Source organism: Chiloscyllium plagiosum, chromosome 20, assembly GCF_004010195.1.
Source record: "Chiloscyllium plagiosum isolate BGI_BamShark_2017 chromosome 20, ASM401019v2, whole genome shotgun sequence".
Classification (NCBI taxonomy): domain Eukaryota; kingdom Metazoa; phylum Chordata; class Chondrichthyes; order Orectolobiformes; family Hemiscylliidae; genus Chiloscyllium; species Chiloscyllium plagiosum.
In genome coordinates this window covers 37,271,774-37,295,234 of record NC_057729.1, presented here as the reverse complement: position 1 = coordinate 37,295,234, position 23,461 = coordinate 37,271,774, and the positions used below count along the sequence as shown (strand labels likewise).

General features: G+C 38.7%; 1 protein-coding gene across 6 annotated transcripts in view; it reads left to right on the top strand.

Annotated features, from left to right (window-relative positions):
- Positions 1 to 23,461, top strand: part of LOC122560178 (receptor-type tyrosine-protein phosphatase T-like) — a 1,397,629-nt gene that overhangs the window by 833,622 nt on the left and 540,546 nt on the right. For all 6 annotated transcript variants that reach the window (XM_043710562.1, XM_043710557.1, XM_043710558.1 and 3 more), the window contains exon 8: positions 17,865 to 18,161. In XM_043710562.1, coding sequence (XP_043566497.1) covers positions 17,865 to 18,161 — 297 coding nt within the window. The remainder of the gene's footprint in view (positions 1 to 17,864; positions 18,162 to 23,461) is intronic.

The following is a 23,461-nucleotide window of genomic DNA, read 5'->3' as shown; positions in this document are numbered from 1 at the left end:
CCTGGCAACATTCTTGTAAATCTTTTCTGAAACCTTTCAAGTTTCACAACATCCTTCCGAAAGGAGGTAGCCCAAAATTGCACACGATATTCCAAAAGTCCTAACCAAAGTCCTGCAAAGCCGCAACATGACCTCCCAACTCCTATACTCAATAGTCTGACCAATAAAGGAAAGCATATCAAATGCCTTCTTTACTATCCTATCTACCTGCAACTCCACTTTCAAGGAACTATGAACCTGCACTCCAAGGTCTCTTTGTTCAGCAGCACTCCCCAGGACCTAACCATGAAGCGTATAAGTCCTGATCTCGTTTGCCTTTCCAAAATGCAGCACCTCATCATTTCAGAATTAAGATTCTTTTTGATACATAACTCACATTACCTCATTTTTCCTGCATTTCTTGATGGAGCTATGTGCATAGAAGTTAAATGCACTGTCTTTGGTCCAGTGAACTACATTGTGATATTTTACACAGTAAATAGTGACAGAAGATTATAACATTCTGAATTTTGATTTCTTTAAAAACACATGCGATGTTATTTAAGCCACTTTCTTTCTTCTCATATCAAAATTAAACTTCTGTCTGGAAAACATATTTAGCCACACATTGTTTCTATGCAGCTGAAGAAAGATCAGGGGGATAAAAGCGCAAAATAAAATAATTAAAATAAAGCCCCCAAATTGCAAATAAGATCACAGTGGTTAAATCAAGTAATGAGTTGGGTATTTTGCAGGTTAAATTCAAGATAAATTACAATTGAATTGAAGGGTAACTCAGAAAATGGTATGAGATACGATTAAAACGTGTTAAATAGGACAACAAATGCCTGGGAGAATTAATTAGTTATGAATCTGTTTTGGTCTGAATTTTACTTAACAAATAATGGTGAGGAACTCAATGCTTACTGTATTATAACATAAAACTCTGAGCATCTACTAACATCCGCTCATCCACAGTAGACAGAGATCTCAAAGTTTCTGTCAGTGTATACTTGCAGCTTCCCAGGATCCACTGTTTTTGTCTTCACTGATTGGTCTCAGTTAAGGTTCTATGTAATGGCATGTACTTAGACTAACTATCTACTTTCATCGCTTGAAGTACACATGAAAGGGTTGGGCAACAAATCTGAGGTTTTAGTGCAATAATTGGAAATAACAGATTAATAGCCCCTCTGGCTCTGAAAATAAATAATTTTACAGGCGTGAAATTTTATTTCTTCAAAAGGAAATTTGTTTTAGTTTTGTTAATGTAAGATTTAAAATAACATGCCTGTTTCTATTTTAGTGCCTCTCTGTTAATCAAGTAAATTTTCAAGTATGTATTTTGCTTTATTTACAATGATTTAATTGAATTTTTGTTTCATTCTCCTGCTTTCTGTGTTTGAATTCTCAGTGCAAATTCTTCAATCTCATTGGTTGAGGAGTGTCCCTATTTCCTTCATAGTTCACATTAATCGATTAATCAATTGATCCATCCTCAAGTTGGGTGCCTGGAGTTGGAACATTCCCCACACTGTGCATCCACCTTAAGCAAAAGTGAGTCCACAGGTGAAACATTCATGGCCAGGAAGCACATGCAGTCTGCAATCATGCTACCCAACCTGGGAGCAACATTAGAGGCAGCCACAGAGCGTGTTGAGTGCAGAGGTCAGCTGTTTAAATGCCCTTTTTTGGTTCCATGGGATTTTATCCCAGTTATAATAAAAATGGTAAGGCCTTCTAGCCATCAACCCTTATAATCCCTCAGCTCCCACACAGTACCCAATACCCATCACCCTTCATCCACTTCCATGCCAAGGTATGTAACTCCACCATTTCTCAGGGCTGCGCATTTCATCTATGCCATGTTATAGTCTTCCCTCCATGCTCTAACAGTCCACAGTGATTCTTTGAACCCTTCCATGGCTCCTCATACCTTCCATGATAGTCTATATCCAACAACTCACACCTATGTTATGGTGTGACCCTCCAACCCCCACAAACCATGGCCTTTATGCTCCGGTAAAATTCTCTGTTCCTCAACCAACTCCCGAACCCCTCACACAAGTGCAGGTTGTCTCCCTCCACCTGGAACCTGTGGGCCCTCATGACTGCTCAGCCAAGCTGCGATGCTTTCATGCACATTCACTCACTATACATTGTTTAAAAACAATGAACCCTGTAGTGGCAATAATGTGGGTAAAAGAAAAGCTTTAGAAACAATTATACATTCATAATGTGCTTGTATGTTATTTTAAAAAGTCAATTTGCTACAAATCAATAAAAGTGCTCATCACCCAGATCCTTCAAAATGATAGCAGAAACTGTAAGCACTTGAAACTCTTATTTTTATATGAATCAAAATTGTGCAATTGATAGCAGAGTACACAGAGCCAGAGCTAGTAATTCAGCTGTGTTTTCCCTGAGGTTGACCTGTTTCAACAGGCTAATGGATTTCTGGATTTGTAGTCAAGCTTCTTCCTGTAATATGCTGGGAGCATGGGGGAACCTTTAGATCTTAGTCTACATGATGGAATGTTTGAAAATTATGTTTCATGATGTTATTGAGGTGTAGTGAACTACAACTCTGTAAAAGCTAACCTATCTCAATGAAAATTGTGGAGGACACGTCGATCTCCCTGCCAAAAGTGTCCGCCAGGTTGGGAATAGAAGGTGTGGGCTCATGTCTCATACCAGCCTGTACTCTTCAAAGGCAATCTGAAAAGTATAAAGCCTGGGGATGTATCTGAGAATACTGGAATCTCCTGCCATTTTAAAATGTCCCTCAATTCATTCCAACTCAGCAAGAATCCAACCTTACAAATCATCACTAACAAACCTGTAAAATATCCTTTGGCAACTGTCCACAAGTGAACAGTGATAACCATATCTTTAGCACCCAGGACAAAATTCAAGCCATTATGTTTTTTCAATGTTATTGAATGTATACATTTAATCCATATACATAATTATTACAGAAGTGAGTGGATAAAGAGTAATAGAACATATGATTTTCCTTTTGATAGTGCTTTGAAGAAACAAGATTTTGACTGAACAAGACATTGAATGTTCTCAAGAAGAAGATAAATATAGTTCTTAGGGCTAAAAGGATCAAAGGGTATTGGGCAAAATTGAGAACTGAGTTCGGTTATCAACCATGAATATACTGAATGATGGAACAGACTCAAAGGGCTGAATTGTCTCCTCCTGTTCCTATTTTCTCTGTTTTGATGAAGGTGGAAATGTTTCATTGTCCTGTTAATGTGTGACAAAATGTAATTTGTCAGGTTCTTTTTAAGACCTTAAATTCAAATTGTTTTAATTTACATATTCTTAGGTCATTGAGAAATGAATTGCTCTTTAGCACCGTGAAATCAATTTCAGAGCACTTTCCTCTTTTGTAACCATTTCTCAGTAATTATTGATGTATTTCATGATATTCTTTGCTTTCAATTTTTATACATTTTCTCCAAGCAATTAAAGATACACAAATGTTGTAAAATTACTTGTAATTTGCTGAAACTTTGTTAGAAATTATTACGTACACAACCAAGGAATGATTTTTCAACTGCTGTCACATTTACCCTTGAAATGGGAGCGTACTGTATATTAGCTGCAAGCTCAAACTTTGAGTAGGCCTCAAAAGGGAAGGAAGGCACTCTTTCCTTCCTGAGGAATTTCACTCGGGATCCGACTGAAATTATAAGATTCTGCAGCAATTTTTCAATATTAGCATGCACACATGCCTCCTGGCCATTGTCACCCAGCAGTGGCCAGCTAAGTCTGCTGACTATTATTTAGATAACTCCTCAGAGTTATTTTTATATAATTATTTTGTTCTAATGAATTCAAGTGATCAAGATTGGTTTCTCTTTCAAATGTTGTTCCAGGTTGCTCCAAAATATGTAGTAACTATACCTGATATGGAATTGTTCACATAAACAGGCTTCAATAGCTCAAATTGAAATGGTGCAGATTGGTGGAAACTATTTACAGTGCCATTATTATTGTACAACACCAGGTTATAGTCCGATAGATTTATTTGGAAGCACTAGCTTTCGGAGCGCTGCTCCTTAACGGAGTTCTGAAAGCTAGTGCTTCCAAATAAACCTGTTGGACTATAAACTGGTGTTGTGAGATTTTTAACTTTGTCCACTGTAGTCCAACAATGGCACCTCCAAGTCACTATCATTGTAGATTGCTTCTTGATCAGTCACTTGGTTATTTACGTTTTGCAGTTAAATGATTTTTGAGAAGATTTGTAGCTCAGTTTGAGGTTCTGAATAAGCTAGAAGGTTCATTTCCAGACATCTTCAGTGGGCCTCAGGTGAAGCACTGCTGATAAGTCCTGCTTTCTATTTATATGTTTGGGTTTCTTTGCGTTGGCGATGTCATTTCCTGTGGTGAAGTCACTTCCTGTTCTTTTTCTCAGGGAGTAGTAGATGGGGTCTAACTCGATGTGTTTGTTGATAGAGTTCCAGTTGGAATGCCATGCTTCTAGGAATTCTCATGCGTGTCTTTGTTTGGCTTGTCCTAGGATGGATGTGTTATCCCAGTTGAAGTGGTGTCCTTCCTCAGCCGTATGTAAGAATACTAGTAAGAAAGGGTCATGTCTTTTTGTGGCTAGTTGGTGTTCATGTATCCTGGTGGCTTGTTTTCTGCCTGTTTGTCCGATGTAGTGTTTGTTACACTCCTTGTACAGTATTTCGTAAATGACATTTGTTTTGATTGTTGTCTGTGTAGGGTCTTTCAAGTTCATTAGCTGCTGTTTTAGTGTGTTGGTGGATTTGTGGGCTATCAGGATGCCAAGGAGTCTGACTAGTCTGGCAGTCATTTTCGAGATGTATTTGATGTAGGGGAGAGGACATCACCAAAGAAACCCAAACATACAAATAGAAAGCAGGACTTATCAGCATTGCTTCACCTGAGGCCCACTGAAAATGTTACCTAGTAGGGTGATGAAACATCTGGAAATGAACATTCCAGCTCAGCGAGCAAACCTACAATTGCAGTTAAACATTTTGTTTTCTAGTATTTTCATTAATGGATATAAAAATGAAGCTTACTTTCCATGGAAACCTTTAAACAATCATGGACAGCTCAAGATTCTATGGCCCATTAACAATTGTGGCAGCTTGTCAAACAGAAAACAGATTCAACCCTATCCAAAAGCTGCAAAACAAGGTAGACAAAAGCTTAAACTAACTTAGGGAAAGAAAGATCTTAGAAATTCTTTTCTGACATTCCTAGGTGATTAAACTTGGTTCAGGAGTTTATTCTGGTGATGATAATTACTTATAGTGACCATCTTTTGTGAGAAATTCCAAGCAACTTCTGAAAAACCTTATTGTTGAGCCTGATGGAACAAACAAAGTATGCACTTATCTTTTGATAATGTGTCCTTGAGTTGCCTGGATAGGAGCCTTTTATTTGAAACAACAGAGTCTAGTCCAGGAACCATTGAAGCCACTGTCCGAATGGATCAAGGTAGAAACCACACCTTTTTAGGTGGTGGGTAGGTTGTAGTGTTGAGTTCGGCAAGGCCAGGCTGGTTCTGTTGGTTTGCTGACCGGTGGGTTGGGTGGAAAAAAGGTCTTCGAGGAGAAAGTGAGGTCTGCAGATGCTGGAGATCAAAGTTGAAACTTTATTGCTGGAACAGCACAGCAGGTCAGGCAGCATCCAGGGAACAGGAGATTCGACGTTTCGGGCACAGGCCCTTCTTCAGGAATGACGTTTCGGGCACAGGCCCTTCTTCAGGAATCATGAAGAAGGGCCTGTGCCCGAAACGTCGAATCTCCTGTTCCCTGGATGCTGCCTGACCTGCTGTGATGTTCCAGCAATAAAGTTTCAACCTGGAAAAAAGGTCTAGCAGGGTTAGGTCATTGGTGGTGATAGTCAGGTGGGTGAAGGTGGGACACCCTTGCCAGATCTTGAGGGGGTAAGGGTATCTGTATGACAAGGTTGGGTCTGCCAGAGGATGGCAGGTTAGGGTCAGGCTCTGGGTCCGTTGAGGAGGTTTTAGCGCCCAGCAAGGCCGGTTTGAATTTTAATGATGGTGGAGGGGGGGGAGGTGGAATAGTGCCAGGTTGGGATGGATGTTGGTTCTGGTAGGCTGGGGCCACTGTGGGAGTGGATCTGGGGATGAGTTTGACAGGTTTGAGAGGTGTCTGTAGTCAAGGCTCATGTGTACTTCAGGACATTAGTTGTGAGTTGATGGGTGAACTTAATAGTTATCTGGGGTTTAAAGTAAGGTTTTCATTGTTTATTTTTCTGAGTAACCTATTAAGCTCAAATGAGTCAGAATCCTCTGAAATCTTTGACTTTCTCAAAGGAGCAGGATGGAGTATTCTGACTGAGACCTGACCAAGGTCTTGTACAAGTGTTACAATGGGCTTGTGTGTTTTGGGTCATTTAGAAGGGTATGATTTTAAACTTTCACACTGAAAGCTGTGTTAGCTAGTTTTGCATCTTCATTGAGAATGTCTTGTTTCATAATAAATCAATAATTTTGTGCCAATTAAAAATGTCTAATATAGGGAAAAGCATATAACTGGCCGTGTCAGTAACAGTCAAAACAATTAACTTTCTTTTTTGATCTGTGAAGTAGTGGAATCAAAGAGAAACTGCCCCGTCCTTCCATTTTGGTCATAATTCAAGGTCAAAATACTCTGTCTTGTTTAAATTTGGCTGTGTTGTAAATGTATATCTGCTCCTTATTTTCCCTGTCACTTCACAGCATTGTTCATGTAGCACTGAAATTCTAAGAGCTGTTTCTTCCTCCACCTTTTTTGGAGGTTTTCCCTGAAAGTAGCACACTATGTTTCCAAATTAAATATCATTATCAGGGCACACTGCCATTCCCCATCCATCAAGATGTAGTTGAGCAGAGTGTGCAGTGCTAACGCACAGAGGAGGAAATGTTAACCCCGTAACGCTTGTGAATTTGGGTTGGGTTAGAAGTAAATAAAATCACAGGTAAGTGCATTTACAGTGGAACCTCAATTATCCAGCATTCAATTATCCAAATGTCGGATTATCCGGCAAGATCGCAAGGTGCCGATGCTCAGCTGAACTATGTTATCTGGCATTCAATTATCCGCAATTCGATTAACTGATCGAAATACTCCCCACCCGTGTCCTTCAGATAATTGAGGTTCCACTGTACATTAGTATTGCAGGACAGGTAGGATGGATGTTTTTCCTCAAGACCAAACAACCTTCTTTCTATATCACCCCATCATCTGTGTTCTTCAGCAATTTCTAATTTGGAATCACTGGTCTGAATGTAACTTCCTGCAATCTCTGAAATTCTCCTATGATCTCCAATTCACCACCTGCAACTTGTAATTCCTGCAAAATTTCTGATTGGCCCTCAAGTGACCTTTGATCCACTCTGAGTCTCTGACCCTGTATTTCTGCAATCACTGACCCATTTATTTGACATCCACTCCACAACTGGCCAACAAGCAAAAAAATACTGTCTGCCGTGTGACTGTCCGGTGGGAGACCTACTAACCAAATTGATACAAAAAGAACTGCAGTTAAATCCTGGACACACAGGAAATGCTTAGAACCTGTACCAGGCATAAAAATAATTAATAAATGAGGACAATTCAGATAACATTAAAGAAGGAAAATACATAGGGATGTTGTGAAATTTGAAAGGGTTGGATATTGCCAGAGTTTGAGCTATAGGAAGAGACTGAAGATGTTGTGGCTATTTTCCCTGGTGTGCCGGAGGCTGAGGGGTGACCTTTTAGAGGTTTATAAAATGATGAGGGGCATGGATAAGAAGAATAGACAAGGTCTTTTCCCCAAGGTGGGGGAGTCCAAAACTAGAGGACATAGGTCTAAGGTGAGAGGAGGAAGATTTAAAAGTGATCTAAGGGGTGACCTTTTCACCCAGAGGGTGTTGCGTGTATGGAATGAGCTGGCAGAGGAAGTGGTGGAGGCTGGTTCAATTACAACATTTAAAAGGTATCTGGATGGGTATATGAATAGGAAGGGTTTGGAGGGATATGGGCTAAATGCTGGCTAATGGGACTAGATTAGGTTGGGATAGCTGATCAGCATGGACAAGTTGGACCAAAGGGTCTGTTTCTGTGTTGTACAGCTGTATGGATGCTAGAATGTTAAGGACATGTCATATAGTCATCCTTCAAGGACAAAGGATGATGTTATGAGTCGGAAAAAAACTGTTGGTTTTGCAAACCAGAAAATATCTTGTTTGCAGAAGAATGGAATTAATAGTTTACTTAATTTCCTTTCAAATATTTTGACGATAGGTTTAGAAATGTTTGTCAATATAGCCTGAAAATGAATAACATTACAGTCATAAATTTGGGATCATGTGTGCCTATTTCTAATTATGATGTGGAGGTGTCGGTGTTGGACTGGAGTGGACAAAGTTTAAAAAGCATGATTTTTAACATGACACCATTTTGTTTCTGAGCAATAGCCTAAAGGAAGAAGTGGGTCAGTGATGTCATTACAGCCTGACATACAATGGATCAATAAATCCTTGCATACTTAGGGCTGTTTGATGTTAGTCCTACAGGCAACACAACTCCAAGTCCTTCCTTTCCTTTATCATAGAAGTCTTGGATAATAGCACACAGGAGAGTGTGGATAAGATTCTAAATTTGGGTAAGATTTGGGTAAGATTTCGTAAACCTCCCAAAATGATGGCTTCCTAATTGGATTGTATTCAGCTTTCTGGGATTTGATTGTCTAAGGCATGCTATTTCTTGCAGTTTTTGCTTTATTTCTGGTTTTCACTTGGGCTTTTGGGAATATTTGAATTATAGAGGTTTATAATGCTTTCTCTCTGTCAGATTTTCTTTTCCAAGATAATGACTTACATAATAATGATGGTTTCTCTCTTCAATCTTCACTGGATATGTGAATGCACTTAGTCTCTTTACAACAATTCCAATCACGTAATTCTCCTAATTACCTGGGTGATTTTCACCATGATCTTCTGAGTAGTGCTGAACTTCTTAGGTTTCATGTATCATAACTCCTGTTCATTCTTTCTTATTTTTCTCTTTTTGATTGATGTTGAGCTTAAGCCAAATGTGCTCTGACTTATGTTTTTATTACATAACATAAGGTTAGCAATCCTTTGCAGACTGTGTTGTTATTGTGTAAGGGAACAGAAAATTGTCTAAACTTGTTGAAGCAAAATACGCGAATTACTGCCTAGCTTCTCACTTAAAAAAACATTTATGCAAAGACCTCTCCACAATCTCCATTTCATTTAGCACCATGTCATATTGGCTGATATGGCGACATTAGAGTGCATGTAACTCCACTCTTACTTAGAAATATATCCAACTCTTCTGACTTAAACGGTGGACCATGAACCGTCCCCAACACCTTTAACAACACATAAATTATAAATCAGTGTCTCAAAACGTCAATAAAAGTTTGCGCTTGTGGTAATAGTTGCAGACATAATGTTTTTGCCTTAGTCATAGTTATTGGTCAAACATTTTCCCTTCCAGTTCAGAGAATTTAATTCCAGTGGCTTGCTTGTGTTTGGCCATCGAATTAAAGGAATTGACTGAGATATACTTCACATCTTTTCAACAACTCTTCAATATCTTTATCAATCTTTGAATACCAAAAATGGCTTCTTGCTCTTGTTTTCACATGGACTATCCTTATTTGCACCTAATGTAATGTCTCAGAATCTTTGCCTAAACTCTGAAGAAATAATGACTTTTCAACCTCCATGGGAGACAGCCTTGTTATCCAACAGTTCATTTCTACATTGTCATGTTCTTGGTCAGCAATCAAACACTTTACTGAGCATCACTTTCATGCAATTTTCTTCACAAATTTTCCTGGCAGACATTGGTATGTCATTTTTGTATTTGAAATAAGTCACAGTTACCTTACTTTCCAGAACTGAATCAATCTTCAGAGAAATCTTTAAATAATGTATTAGCATAATTTACTGGCTTATGATGTTTAATATCACATTAGTGGCTAATTTTATTTTTGGTCCTCCTTACTCATAGACCAGTTTGTGTCCTCTTGGCATTTTCCATTGAAAAATGTACTTTTTCTGACCACTATTGTAAATAACATGCTGTATTTAAATTTATTTGTGTCAGACAATTTCTTCTCATCAGGGAGACTTTGTTCTATCCTATAAGTATCAATGACAAGTAATTGGATCCATTGTTGTATTCTACCCAATACTCAATTATCTATGGTAAAATGAGATTTACACTCTTGTGAGTGAATGTGAACAGACTTTGTTGAACATAAGTGCATACTAAAGATGGTAAGAATGAAATCTTACAGACTTAAATTCAAGTTTTTTGAGATTTAATGTCAGTCCGACATAGTTCCTAAGAAACGTGTACAGTAGCTGTTCCTTGCGTCAAGGTATAATTAACCTTTTAGGCTACATTTCTTTCAGGTCCTATTAACAGATGGACATTTAACTCTTAAATCTGACATCCCACCACATCATCCAAAAGACTCTCTCACTTGTGGCATTAATCCCCACAGTATTCTCAGCCCTCTTGGAGGATTACATTCTCCTCTCTGTAGACATGTACATTTCTATAAGTCCATTGAAAAGTAAAAGTGCATTATTGCTGATGAGGTGGCTGCTAAAATCCATAAGAAGTTCCTGCATAATACTGTGTTCTGTAGGCTAGATGGCAAATTGTTTTCCTCCCCTATGTATTTCAAAGACTTTTTTTTCAGAATCTGTAGTTTTATCAGTAAAAATGAGTCAGGCTGTTTGCATTCACATGATGAAAAACAGCTAAGTTGTTATGAATTTTCTCCATATCAATTTGAAAAGGACTAACTTTTCTGAGCAACCACAATACTTTCAAATTTATATGCTGTAAGCATCATCATAAGACTGTGAACCTAGCTGTGCTGATCATACGATAGTTCAGAACTAAGTTATACTGTATTATACTCAACAGCTTAACTATAATTATCAAAGAACATTTACATATATGAATCAGAACCAGAAGTAGGTATCTTAACCCCCTTGAACTTGTTCCACCATTCTATAAGACTATGGCTAAGCTGATTATAATCTGAAATCGACATTCCCACCTATCCACAATAAAGGTTTAAGCTCTTGTGTATCAGGACTCTAGCTACCTCTACTCTAAAAATATTCAAGGACTCATTTTCACCACCTTTTCATGAATAGAGTTCCAAAGAATACCAAACTGTTTGAAATGGGTGACCCCTGATTTTAAACAACCACCCCCTAGTTTGAGATTCTCCCACCCAAGAGGAAACATCATCTGAAGATCTGCCCGGTCAAGACCCCTTGGAATTTTATACATTTCAAACAAGTTGCTTCTTACTCTTCTAAATTCTAGTGGGTACAAACACAAAGCCTTTCCTCAGAAGACAACCCTCCCATTCCAGGTATTATTCTACTAAAATTTCTGAACTGCCTCCAAGGCATTTACATTGCTCCTTAAATACGTGCTGAAAATGTGTTGCTGGAAAAGCGCAGCAGGTCAGGCAGCATCCAGGGAACAGGAGAATCGACGTTTCGGGCATAAGCCCTTCTTCAGGAAAGCTTATGCCCGGAACGTCGATTCTCCTGTTCCCTGGATGCTGCCTGACTTGCTGCGCTTTTCCAGCAACATATTTTCAGCTCTGATCTCTAGCATTTGCAGACCTCACTTTCTCCTTAAATACGTGGCCAATACCGTGCACAGTACTTCAGATGCGGTTTCATAGTGCCCTGTACAACTGAAGCATGACCTCCTGACTTTGTAATCAATTTCCCTCACAATCCATTAACTTTGTTAATTACTTGCAGTACCTGCATACTAGTCTTCTGTGATTCATACACTTGGATCTCCAGATCACTCTGCATCTCAGAGCTCTGCAATCTCACAGCATTTAGATAGTTTTTTTCATTCTTCCTATCAAAACTGGATAATTTCACATTTGTTTTCACAATATACTCCATTTCCTACTAACTTAACCTTATTTTAAAATATTTATTCATTTTATGGGAAGTTTGTGTTTTTGGGTGGCCAGCATTTATTGCCCATCCCTAATTGCCCCTTGAGAAGGTGGTGGTGAGCTGCCTTCTTGAACTGCTGCAGTCCACCTGCTGTGCGTTGACTTGCAATGTCATTAGGGAGGTAATTTGACCCAGCAATATTTCAAATATCAATTTGCAACCTCCTCTTCACAACTTACTTTCCAACCTCTCTTTGTATTATTGGAAAATATGTCAACCATACCTTCCTTCTCTTCATCTAAGTCCTTGATATAAGTTATGAATAGTTAAGATCCCAGCACTGATTCTAGTGGCACATCACTCAATATATCTTACCAACATGAAAAAGACCCATTTATTCCAAGTCTCTGTTCTCTGTTAGCCAATCTTTTATTCATACTAATATGTTACCAAACGCCATTTTTTGCAATATTCTTAGATGTGCCACCTTATTAAATGCTTTCTCAAACTAAATGTAAAGTACATCCACCAGTCTTATTTTATTTACAGCATGTGTTACTTCCTGGAAGAACTTCAATAGTTTGACCAATTGCAATTTCCCTTTCACAAAACTATATTAAAACTGCCTGATTATCTTGAAGTTATCTCAGAGCCTGACTACAATATCTTTAATAATAGCTTCCAATATTTTCTGTGGTAGAGGTTAAGGTAATTGAGCAGTAATGTCCTGCTTTCTCTCTTCCTCACTTTTGAATGAAGGAATTGCATTCACTCTCTTTGAAACTAATGGGATCATCACCAAATCAAGGGAGTACTGTAAAGACGCTAGGATGAATTCCACGAGGAAGTGAGCAATTGTCAGACAGCAGCTGCAACAATTTAGTCAGTACCACTTCTCTATTGTTTTCCTGAGTTCTTCCCTCCCCTCTATTTCCTGATTTCTTTCTGTTTCTGGGATCTTTCTTATATCCCCTAAGTGAAAACTTATGTACAATTCCTGTTTAATTCATCTGTTGTTTCCTTACTTTCCATCATTAGTTATCCAGTCTGATTATCTACAGGACCAATGCCTATTTTGTTAACTGTTTTCTTTTTTAGATATTCATAGAAACTCCAACTAGCTTTTATCTTTCTAGATAGCTTTCTCTCATACTCTATTTCCCCTTTTTATTGATGTTTTAGATTTTTTTTGCTTTTGTAAAATATTCTGCCCAATATTCTGACCTGCTAACAGATTTTTGTACCAGTATATGCTTTTTCTTTAAGTTTGATTTTATATTTAACATTTCTAGTTCACCATAAATGGTAGGTTTCTTGGAATTTTTCTTGGAGAAAGTGAGGACTGCAGATGCTGGAGATCAGAGCTGAAAGTGTGTTGCTGGAAAAGCACAGCAGGTCAGGCAGCATCCAAGAAGCAGGAGAATCGACGTTTCAGGCATGAGCCCTTCTTCAGGAACCTTCTTTGGAATTTTTCTTGCCAATTGAAATTATCGTTAGACTATTAATCCAGTGAGCAAGATAATGTTCCAGAGACTTGCATTCAAATCCAGCCAGAATTTGAATTAAATTTAAAATCTGGATTTAGGAGTCTAAAGATGGCTATGAAACTGTTGTCAATTGTCAAGAAAATCCATCTGCTTCACTAACATCCTTAAAGGAATTGTTATCCTTACCTGGCTTGGCCCTACATGTGACTCCAGACCCACAGTAATGTGGTTGACTCTTAACAGCCCTGGGAAATTAGGAGTGGGTAATAAATACTGTATATACTCGAGTAATAGTCACATTTTTTTAGTACTTTTTAAAGTTAAATTTATGGGGTCGACTATTACATGGATATTACTTTTGAGGGACTGAGATTCATGCCCATCAAACTTTATACTGTATCATTAGCAGAAGCCCAACTGATCTCTAAACAGACACAAGAAGTTATGGTACTTCTGAAAACTCGGAGCAGAGCATGACGATCAGTAGACTGGAAGACCCGGAGCAGAGCAGGATGATCGGCGGACTGGAAGACCCAGAACAGAGTGGGATGATAAATCGGTTGGAAGACCCGAAGCAAAGCGGGATGACCGGCAGACAAAAAGACCCGGAGCAGGGCAGGATGACTAGCGGACTGCAAGACCCGGAGCAGGGCGGGATGCCTAGCGGACTGCAAGACCCGGAGCAGGGCGGGTTGACTAGCGGACTGCAAGACCCGGAGCAGGGCGGGATGACCAGCAGACTAACTCATAAAAATTGATCTGTTATCTGTGAGGAACTAAGGTCGGCTTTTACACGAGATATATGGGAAATTCCATATTTTTTGGCCAAAAGTAGGAGATCGACTTTTACATGAGATCGATTGTTAGTCGAGTCTGGTCTAGCCAGTTCCCAAGAATTTTTTTAAAATTCTGAAATATCACCATAAACGTTTGCCACTGCGTCTCTTTTGAACTATTGTTTAACCTGATTTGCCGATTCACTTTCAACAGATATACTTTAATGCCCTATACTTCCCTTCATTTGTGTTTTAAAAAATATATCGGACTCACTAGTGTTTTTCTCAAACTGAATACAAAATTCAATTGTATAATGGTTGCTGTGATCCTGGTGGGGGAAGCGGGCTTTGTTATAATTAATTATCCTATCTCATTTCGCATTATCAAGTCGAGTATAGCCTGCTCTCTGGTTGGCTCCAGAACATACTAGGAGAAAGTGAGGACTGCAGATGCTGGAGATCAGAGCTGAAAATGTGTTGCTGGAAAAGCGCAGCAGGTCAGGCAGCATCCAGGGAACAGGAGAATCGACGTTTCGGGCATAAGGGCTTCTTCAGGAAGAAGGGGTTATGCCCAAAACGTCGATTCTCCTGCTCCAGAACATACTATTCTAACAGACTATCTGTAAACATTCCATAAACCATTTATCCAGGCTGCCTTTACCATCTGACTTTCCTTTTGATATGTAGATTAAAATCTCTCATGATTATTGACACACCTTTCTGACACGCTCCCTATTACTTCTTGACCATCCTTCTGTGTGAATATTTCAGTGTGCATGTACACCACTCCCTCAAGTGACTTTTTTCTTTTATCATTTTTCATATCTACCCAAACTGTTTCCGCATCTTGGTTTCTTGAACTGAGGTCATCCCTCTCAATCATGCCATCATTCCGAAATATCCTGTACCCTTAAAGATTCAGGTCCTAATCCATGTTACCCTGCAGCCATGCTTCTATAATGGCTATCAGATTGTAATTTCTAATTTCATTCTCATTTTAACCATTTTATTTCAAGTGCTGTGTGCATTCAGATACACAGTCTTTGTATTATCCTTTATGTAAATTCTAGTCTTTGAGTCATCATTCATCTCTTTAATCTGATTTTCCCGATACCAAGTTGCATGTAATAATGCAGGGATGATGACCTTTGAGGTTCTGCTTACAATAGACAATAGACAATAGACAATAGGTGCAGGAGTAGGCCATTCTGCCCTTCGAGCCTGCACCGCCATTCAATATGATCATGGCTGATCATCCTTAATCAGTATCCTGTTCCTGCCTTATCTCCATAACCCTTGATTCCACTATCCTTGAGAACTCTATCCAACTCTTTCTTAAATGAATCTAGAGACTGGGCCTCCACTGCCATCTAGGGCAGAGCATTCCACACAGCCACCACTCTCTGGGTGAAGAAGTTTCTCCTCATCTCTGTCCTAAATGGTCTATCCCGTATTTTTAAGCTGTGTCCTCTGGTTCGGCACTCACCCATCAGTGGAAACATGTTTCCTGCTGCCAGAGTGTCCAATCCTTTCATAATCTTATATGTCTCAATCAGATCCCCTCTCAGTCTTCTAAACTCAAGGTATACAAGCCCAGTCCCTCCAGTCTTCTTGTGCCTCTTGGTTTGGTGCTGAATTTCAAAATTATTGCTATATATGTGATTCATTTGACAACTTATTTTAGCTTTGAACACCATAACATGTTTGTATTCAACATTTTTATGGAAAAGCAATAGTGAAATAGCATTTTTAAAGTAGAGTTTGTTTATATAGGAAGACTCAAAACCAACAGTCATCAAAGATGAAATTGTTTAATCATAGCTTTTGCCTTAGTTGGCACAAGTCCATAGTCCAGATCTGTCTCTACCACAACCTAATTAAGACCATGTTAGTCATCCCAGTATTGGGGGAAAATGACAGCAAAAGCAGCATAATGAATGGAGCTGTTGAATTTTATAATTATACAATTGATGATTTGGACGAAATAACATATAAGCCCTGATGTCACACACAGGCCTGTTGCCTGAGTTTTGTATGCAATGTTAGCCATAACAGATTTTGTATACTTAGAATAGATTACACAATAGGAATATAATTGCAAGTGTAATAGATACTGTTTCACTAAGTGGCATCATTATTTGATGGATGATGTTACGAATTATTTCATAAAGCAACAAATCAAGGAGTTGGAGGTGGTACAGACTGGTGAAACTTTGCAAATGAAGTGATAATTTGCACCCACTAATAATCTGAGGTTTTAATGGAGGCTTGACAGGAAATAGTACTGGGAACTGAAGGAGCCAATATACCTATTCTGAACCCAGAAGGATCACCCAACTGCTGAGTGAACTGAAGACTGATGATGGGTGATAGACTTTCCTGGGAATGAAATAGCTACTCTCAGTTAACCTCAAATGATGAAGGTACTGATGATTTCACCTTCCTGATACCATAACAGTTGTTCCAGGTTTGATATATTTTGCCCTACTGGGGGCACATCTTGTACCATCATGAGTTTTATGGGGTCTTAGGTTCCCAAGATTGAGTGGATGCTTCCAGGACATAGATCACCAAGTTCCTTTCTCTATATTGGGATCCATTGGCATGCTCTGTAAATGATGACTTTCCTCCAGCAGCTAACTCCCAAACAAAGACAGTTAAAATCTAATCCTGCATTCAGATAAGGTAATTAATTGAATGTAATGATTCGGAGATGCCGGTGTTGGACTGGGGTGTACAAAGTTAAAAATCATACAACAGCAGGTTATAGTCCAACAGGTTTAATTGGAAGCACACTAGCTTTCGGTGCGACGCACCTTCATCACAATCACCTGATGAAGGAGCGTCGCTCCGAAAGCTAGTGTGCTTCCAATTAAACCTGTTGGACTATAACCTACTGTTGTGTAATTTTTAATTGAATGTAACTCATTTTGGCCTCAAGAAATGCTCAGTTGAAAAATGATTGTTTTCTGTTACCATCATCTGTAATTCCTTCTTTGTTCCATTCTGAGAGCTATTGAAACATCAAATGCAGCATTTCAGTGGCTTCATTCGCAAAAAAACTATGAGCGTTGTCTAACATTTAGAAACTTTATGATGGATGTTTTTGTGTTTATTTGATTTATAGCACTGAAAGTCCAAGGTCTACATGAAATAGTTACATGTTTGATTTATGCAGACATTCTCACCAAGGTGCAATAAAAGACTAGTTGTTCTATGCAACTTGTTTGTGCCTGTGGCAAAAGAAAATATCAGAAGAGGCATGGGTAAAACCTACTGCTCCATCTGGAAATGAGCATAGAAAAGCGACTATAGTATTGGAGGTGAAAAGGCAATTCATGTTCTTTCAAAGTATTCATGTCAGGACCAGAAAAAAAAAGATATTGAAGATCCTAGTTTTGACTTTTGAAGCAGTAGCCAGTTAAATATCAGACACATTTTACATTCTAATGTAACTGAAAACCTGATTCTTATTGAATTAGGTAGATGTTATCATGTCTGCAAGGGTCTATATTTTCTCCTCGGCTGCAACTCAATATTTGAAAAAAGACATCTGTTTTATTAATGTACAGATCTGAGTTTATCTTTATAATGTAAACCCAGCTATATGGGCTTGCAGGTTTCTAAATGTATATTTCTTTTCCCTTTCCAAAGATCCAGTGCATGGACCTCAGAATGTCGAGGTTGTGGATGTTCGATCACGACAGTTGACTATTCATTGGGAGCCATTTGGTTATGCAGTCACTCGTTGCCATAGCTATAACTTGACTGTTCAGTATCAGTATGTGCTTGGTCACCGGGAATACAAAGCCGAAGAATTGATGCAGACGTCATCACACTATACACTGCGAGGGTTACATCCATACACCACAGTGAAACTCCGGCTGGTACTACTTAATCCAGAAGGAAGGAAAGAAAGTGACGAGATAGTTATCCAAACTGAAGAAGATGGTAAGTGCTTGTCTCTTCCTGTAACATTACCTCCCTCATGACATCTAAGAGATTTGAGGGCAAGAGTTTATACCACTTCAAGGATATACCCTTTTCCATTCAGGTGCAAGACCAAGAAATCAGATTAAATTACTTACAGTATGGAAACAGGCCCTTCAGCCCATCAAGTTCACACCGAAGAGCAACCCATCCAGACCCATTCCCCTACATGTACCCCTTCACCTAACACTACGGGCAATTTAGCATGGCCAATTATCCTAATCTGCACATTTTTGGACTGTGGGAGGAAACCAGATTAGGTGGGAAGCTGGATGATCAGATCCCATTTTTTTCCTGGCAGTTCTCAGGGAGGCATAGGTTTGTGGCAAAGGCTTCATCCATCGCTCTTAAAATAACAGGCAAATATATGAAAGATGTACTCAGGGATGTAGACTGCAGGGAATTTCCTCATTCCAGTCTAATGTGAGAGAGAGAGAGAGAGAGAGAGAGATACTTCATAGCACACATCCCATAGTACTGAACTGTGTATTAACAACAGAAACACAACTCAGACACCCTTTGTCAGAGAATTGCGCAACTCTACCAATAATGATGCAGCATTATGAAAGAGTTCATGTGTTAAGATTGTTTACACTAATACTATATGTTTTTACACAGCTTAAATTGCAGAAGTGTCATCTCATTTAGTTTACCATGCACACACTCTAATGAATTGATAAACAATGCACAGGATGTCTGTGAAAGGAACTTTCCTTAGCATTCCATGCCCGGTACCGTTTTCAACCATAATTCACAGCACTTCTTCCATTGGCACCCAGTATCTCTAAGTAGGTTCCATCTAAAAAAAATGAACATGACGTAAGAGTCCTAAGGATCAGGAGCTGGATGTCGTCTACTTGCCATTCACTATCAATGGAAAAAATGTGTTGGAGTAGGGAATTGTGATATTGGGTAAAGAAGGATCTCTGTGGAAAATAACATTAGTACCACAATTAATGATGTAACATAATGTTTGATCGTGAACAACATTTTTTTTAAGATGAAGACAAAAGCTATTACATCTGCTATTATATCATATTTTGCTGTGAGTTTACTGTCACTTATTGAAGGGTCAAATGTAAAAGCAGGCCATATTGTCCATCAGAGTTTGGTTCTTTACACAGAGAACGGTGGGTTCATGGAATGCACTGCCAGCAATGGTAGTAAAGTCGGATACATTAGGGACTTTTAAGCAACACTTGGATAGGCACATGGATGATAATAAAATGAAAGGTATGTATGTTAGATTAATCTGAGAGCAGGATAAAAGGCCAGCACAACATTGAGGGCTGAAAGGCCTGGACTGTGCTGTACTGCTCTATGTTCCATATATCGTACCAGTTTGTGGAAATTGGCAATTTGTCATTTTAATACGAGTTCCCAACTTTTTATCCATACCCTTCAATTTTCTTGCTTTTAAAATAAATATCTATCCTCCCTTTAAACACTGCCAATCTTTGGTTGCCTTGACTTCCAGGTTTTACTGGAAGACGAAAGTGATTTTGTTTATCATTAGCTGAAAACCAGTTCAAAGATGAGTTTTTAGCCAATTGAAATTACAGAGTTGAAATATAAAGTGGCCACTTTAGATTCATCTTTGGTATGGTTTTCTTGAACAAAAGGAAAAAATATTGCTGAAAGAGCTAACATTGTCTGGAGCTTAAGGCCTCTGGATAAATGAAATTATCTGTAATCATAAAGCTCAACATTCAAAAATAGTTATTTCTCCATATTGTAGGAGATGAATAAATATACTTCTCTACTCTGTTTGAATCCTAGACTTTCCTCTCACAACCATGTCCTTCATTCTTTATACATTACCTTTGGTGAAGGCTGTGCAGGGATAATCACTATAATATTTTGTCACAAATATTTTAAATCTGTGCCTACAAAGTTCCTCCATGTGTTATTTTAAAATGTTTTTTAATCCAGCAAAATGTAAGTGCAGAACAAGAGTACGAAACTCATGCATTTATATATTTTTTCTGCATCCTGATACAACTACCATTGAGAGGGACACTAATCCTTAAATGTTAGAATATTGATGAGGAGAAATAATATTCTGCTGGAGAAATAATATTCTGCCCTATTCTGCTGGACCTGATCTTTGTCACATATTGTGTGAATGAGAAGCGCACAGCAAAATATTTAAATTGCTATCTTGCTTGTCATGAAGATAAAGCTGTCCTTGTAACTATGTGCAGCGACATTTCAAATATATCTATTATATATATAGACACATATATACAAATATCCATTAATATGCTTCTGACATTCAGTTGAGCCTAGGTATGGAGGAAAAAAGATTGTTCTGGTTGTTAATTGTCACAGCATTGAAAATCCTTTGGTAGGTATTTTCTCTGGTTAATGTTTCTCACAGAATTGCTTCTTTAAAAAAAACACTGTACAGATTTTCTACAAAATTGTAAGTATCTACCCAAATTCATTTACAATGTTATTACACTTTGTAATAAAGACAGCACTACCTTCAGGTGTCAAAAAACAATTAAAATAAACTTAATTCCTTTTCAAATAGAAATAGATATAAAATTCAGTATTTTATAATAACATTTATTTTAACAAAAATCTTAAAAATCACCCTGATAATCTTGTTTGATATAAAATAATTTCTTTGGAAAAAGTACTTCATAATTCTCATCCTTACAATCCATATTGGCAATGGAGTGATTAGAGATTGAAGCCTGGAGAGTTCATCATTCATCTCTATTCAGTATCAACAGGGAAAACAAAGATGGAGCATCTGTTTATTAAATTTCAGTGTCTGTATATAAATCATTCATTTTCTAATGGTTCAAATTTTTATGCACTTTTTAAATTTGTGTGTCCTTTCCAGGCAGTCCACTTACAGAGTTCTCCTTTCAGCTAGTGAGAATTTATATGGCGAGATCCTCATCTCAATGCATTTAAATCATCTCAAGATAAGTTTAAAGAGCAATCAAGAAGTCTCTTAGGCCATTTTAAACTGGTGTGACGCAAGAATTATACTCAAGGCTGTGCTAAACTGAAGCATCATGTGACCACTTGTTTCAGGGCACTAACTACACTCCCCTCTAGATTCTGAAAATCACCAGTAATGTTGAAATCGCAGTTTAAACTTAGTCTTAGTTCGAGTGTCAAACAGGGAAACGGGGTTAGATTTTCTGTTTATCAAAGTAAAATGAATTCTCCCACATTTAGGCAATAATGTTCGTTACTTTAGTTACTATGGTGCTTGCACAGTGTGTGTACTTCCTGTGTAGCTGGGTGCTGGATACCATGTTGGGAAGGTCATCAGTGATGGAAGTATGCAGAGTAGGCAGACCTACTCAGACATTTTGCTTTAATTACTGTCCACATCTGCCTTTCAAGCCCAACCCTACCTCCTGCTCTGTCCATCCCTGGAGAAGAAAATCCCACAATTCACTTCAAAGTGCATTCTGAGGATTCCAATGGCTGACCCTTTGGTCCTCCATTCACCACAACTGTAGCAACTGCTTTGCTCAACTACTCCCTCCCCTCTACTTTTGATGCCTGAAATCTAAAGAAAACCATGTCTCTCTCTCACCCTGCCCATTCCTCCTTGTACTTATTTTTGGCTAACTTTGTTTTAGACAGTAGACAATAGACAATAGGTACAGGAGTAGGTCATTCTACCCTTTGAGCCTGCGCCACCATTCAATATGATTATGGCTGATCATCCTTAATCAGTGTCCTGTTCCTGCCTTATCTCCATAATCCTTGATTCCACTATCCTTGAGAGCTCTATCCAACTCTTTCTTAAATGAATCCAGAGACTGGGCCTCCACTGCCCTCTGGGGCAGAGCATTCCACACAGCTACCACTCTCTGGGTGAAGACGTTTCTCCTCATCTCTGTCCTAAATGGTCTACCCCGTATTTTTAAGCTGCGTCCTCTGGTTCGGCACTCACCCATCAGCAGAAAATGCTTACCTTCATTGACTGGTGTGCAAGAACACCCAGATCTCTTTACCTAAATTGATTCCATTTAGGTAGTAATCTTCCTTTCTGTTCTTGCCACCAAAGTGGATAACCATACATTTATCCACATTAAACTGCATCTGCCATGCATCTGACCACTCACCTAACTTGTCCAGGTCACCCTGTAATCTCCTAACATCCTCCTCACATTTCACCCTGCCACCCAGCTTTGTATCATCAGCAAATTTGCTAATGTTATGACTAATACCATCTTCTATATCATTAACATATATTGTAAAAAGCTGTGGTTCCAGCAGTGATCCCTGCGGTACCCCACTGGTCACTGCCTGCCATTCCGAAATGGAGCTGTTTATCACTACTCTTTGTTTCCTATCAGCTAACCAACTTTCAATCCAAGTTAGTACTTTGCCCCCAATACCATGCGCCCTAATTTTGCTCACTAACCTCCTATGTGGGACTTTATCAAAATCTTTCTGGAAGTCCAGGTACACTACATCTACTGGATCTCCCTCGTCCATCTTCAGAGTCACATTCTCAAAAAATTCCAGAAGGTTAGTCAAGCATGATTTCCCCTTCATAAATCCATGCTGACTCTGACCTATCCTGTTATTACTATCCAGATGTGTTGTAATTTCATCCTTTGTAATAGACTCCAGCATCTTTCCCACCACTGAGGTCAGACTAACTGGTCTATAATTTCCTGCTTTCTCTCGCCCACCTTTCTTAAAAAGTGGTACAACATTAGCCACCCTCCAATCTGCAGGCACTGATCCCGAATCTATCGAACTCTGGAAAATAATCACCAACACATCCACGATTTCTTGAGCCACCTAATTCAATACCCTGGGATGTAGACCATCAGGCCCCGGGGACTTATCAACCTTCAGACCTAACAGTCTCTCCAACACCAATTCCTGGCAAATATAAATTCCCTTCAGTTCAGGTCCTTCAGCCACTGTTACCTCAGGGAGATTGCTTGTGTCTTCCCCAGTGAACACAGATCTGAAGTACCAATTCAATTCTTCTGCCATTTCTTTGTTCCCTGTAATATATTCCGCTGTTTCTGTTTTCAAGAGTCCAATTTTAGTCTTAACCATTTTTTTGCCTTTCACATACCTAAAAAAGCTTTTACTATCCTCCTTTATATTTTTGGCCAGTTTACCTTCGTACCTCATTTTTTCTCTGCGTATTTCCTTCTTAGTAATCCTCTGTTGTTCTTTAAAAGCTTCCCAGTCCTCAGTTTTCCCACTTATCTTTGCTATGTTATAAATTTAAAAGAGAAAAAGTATAACATAGCAAAAAT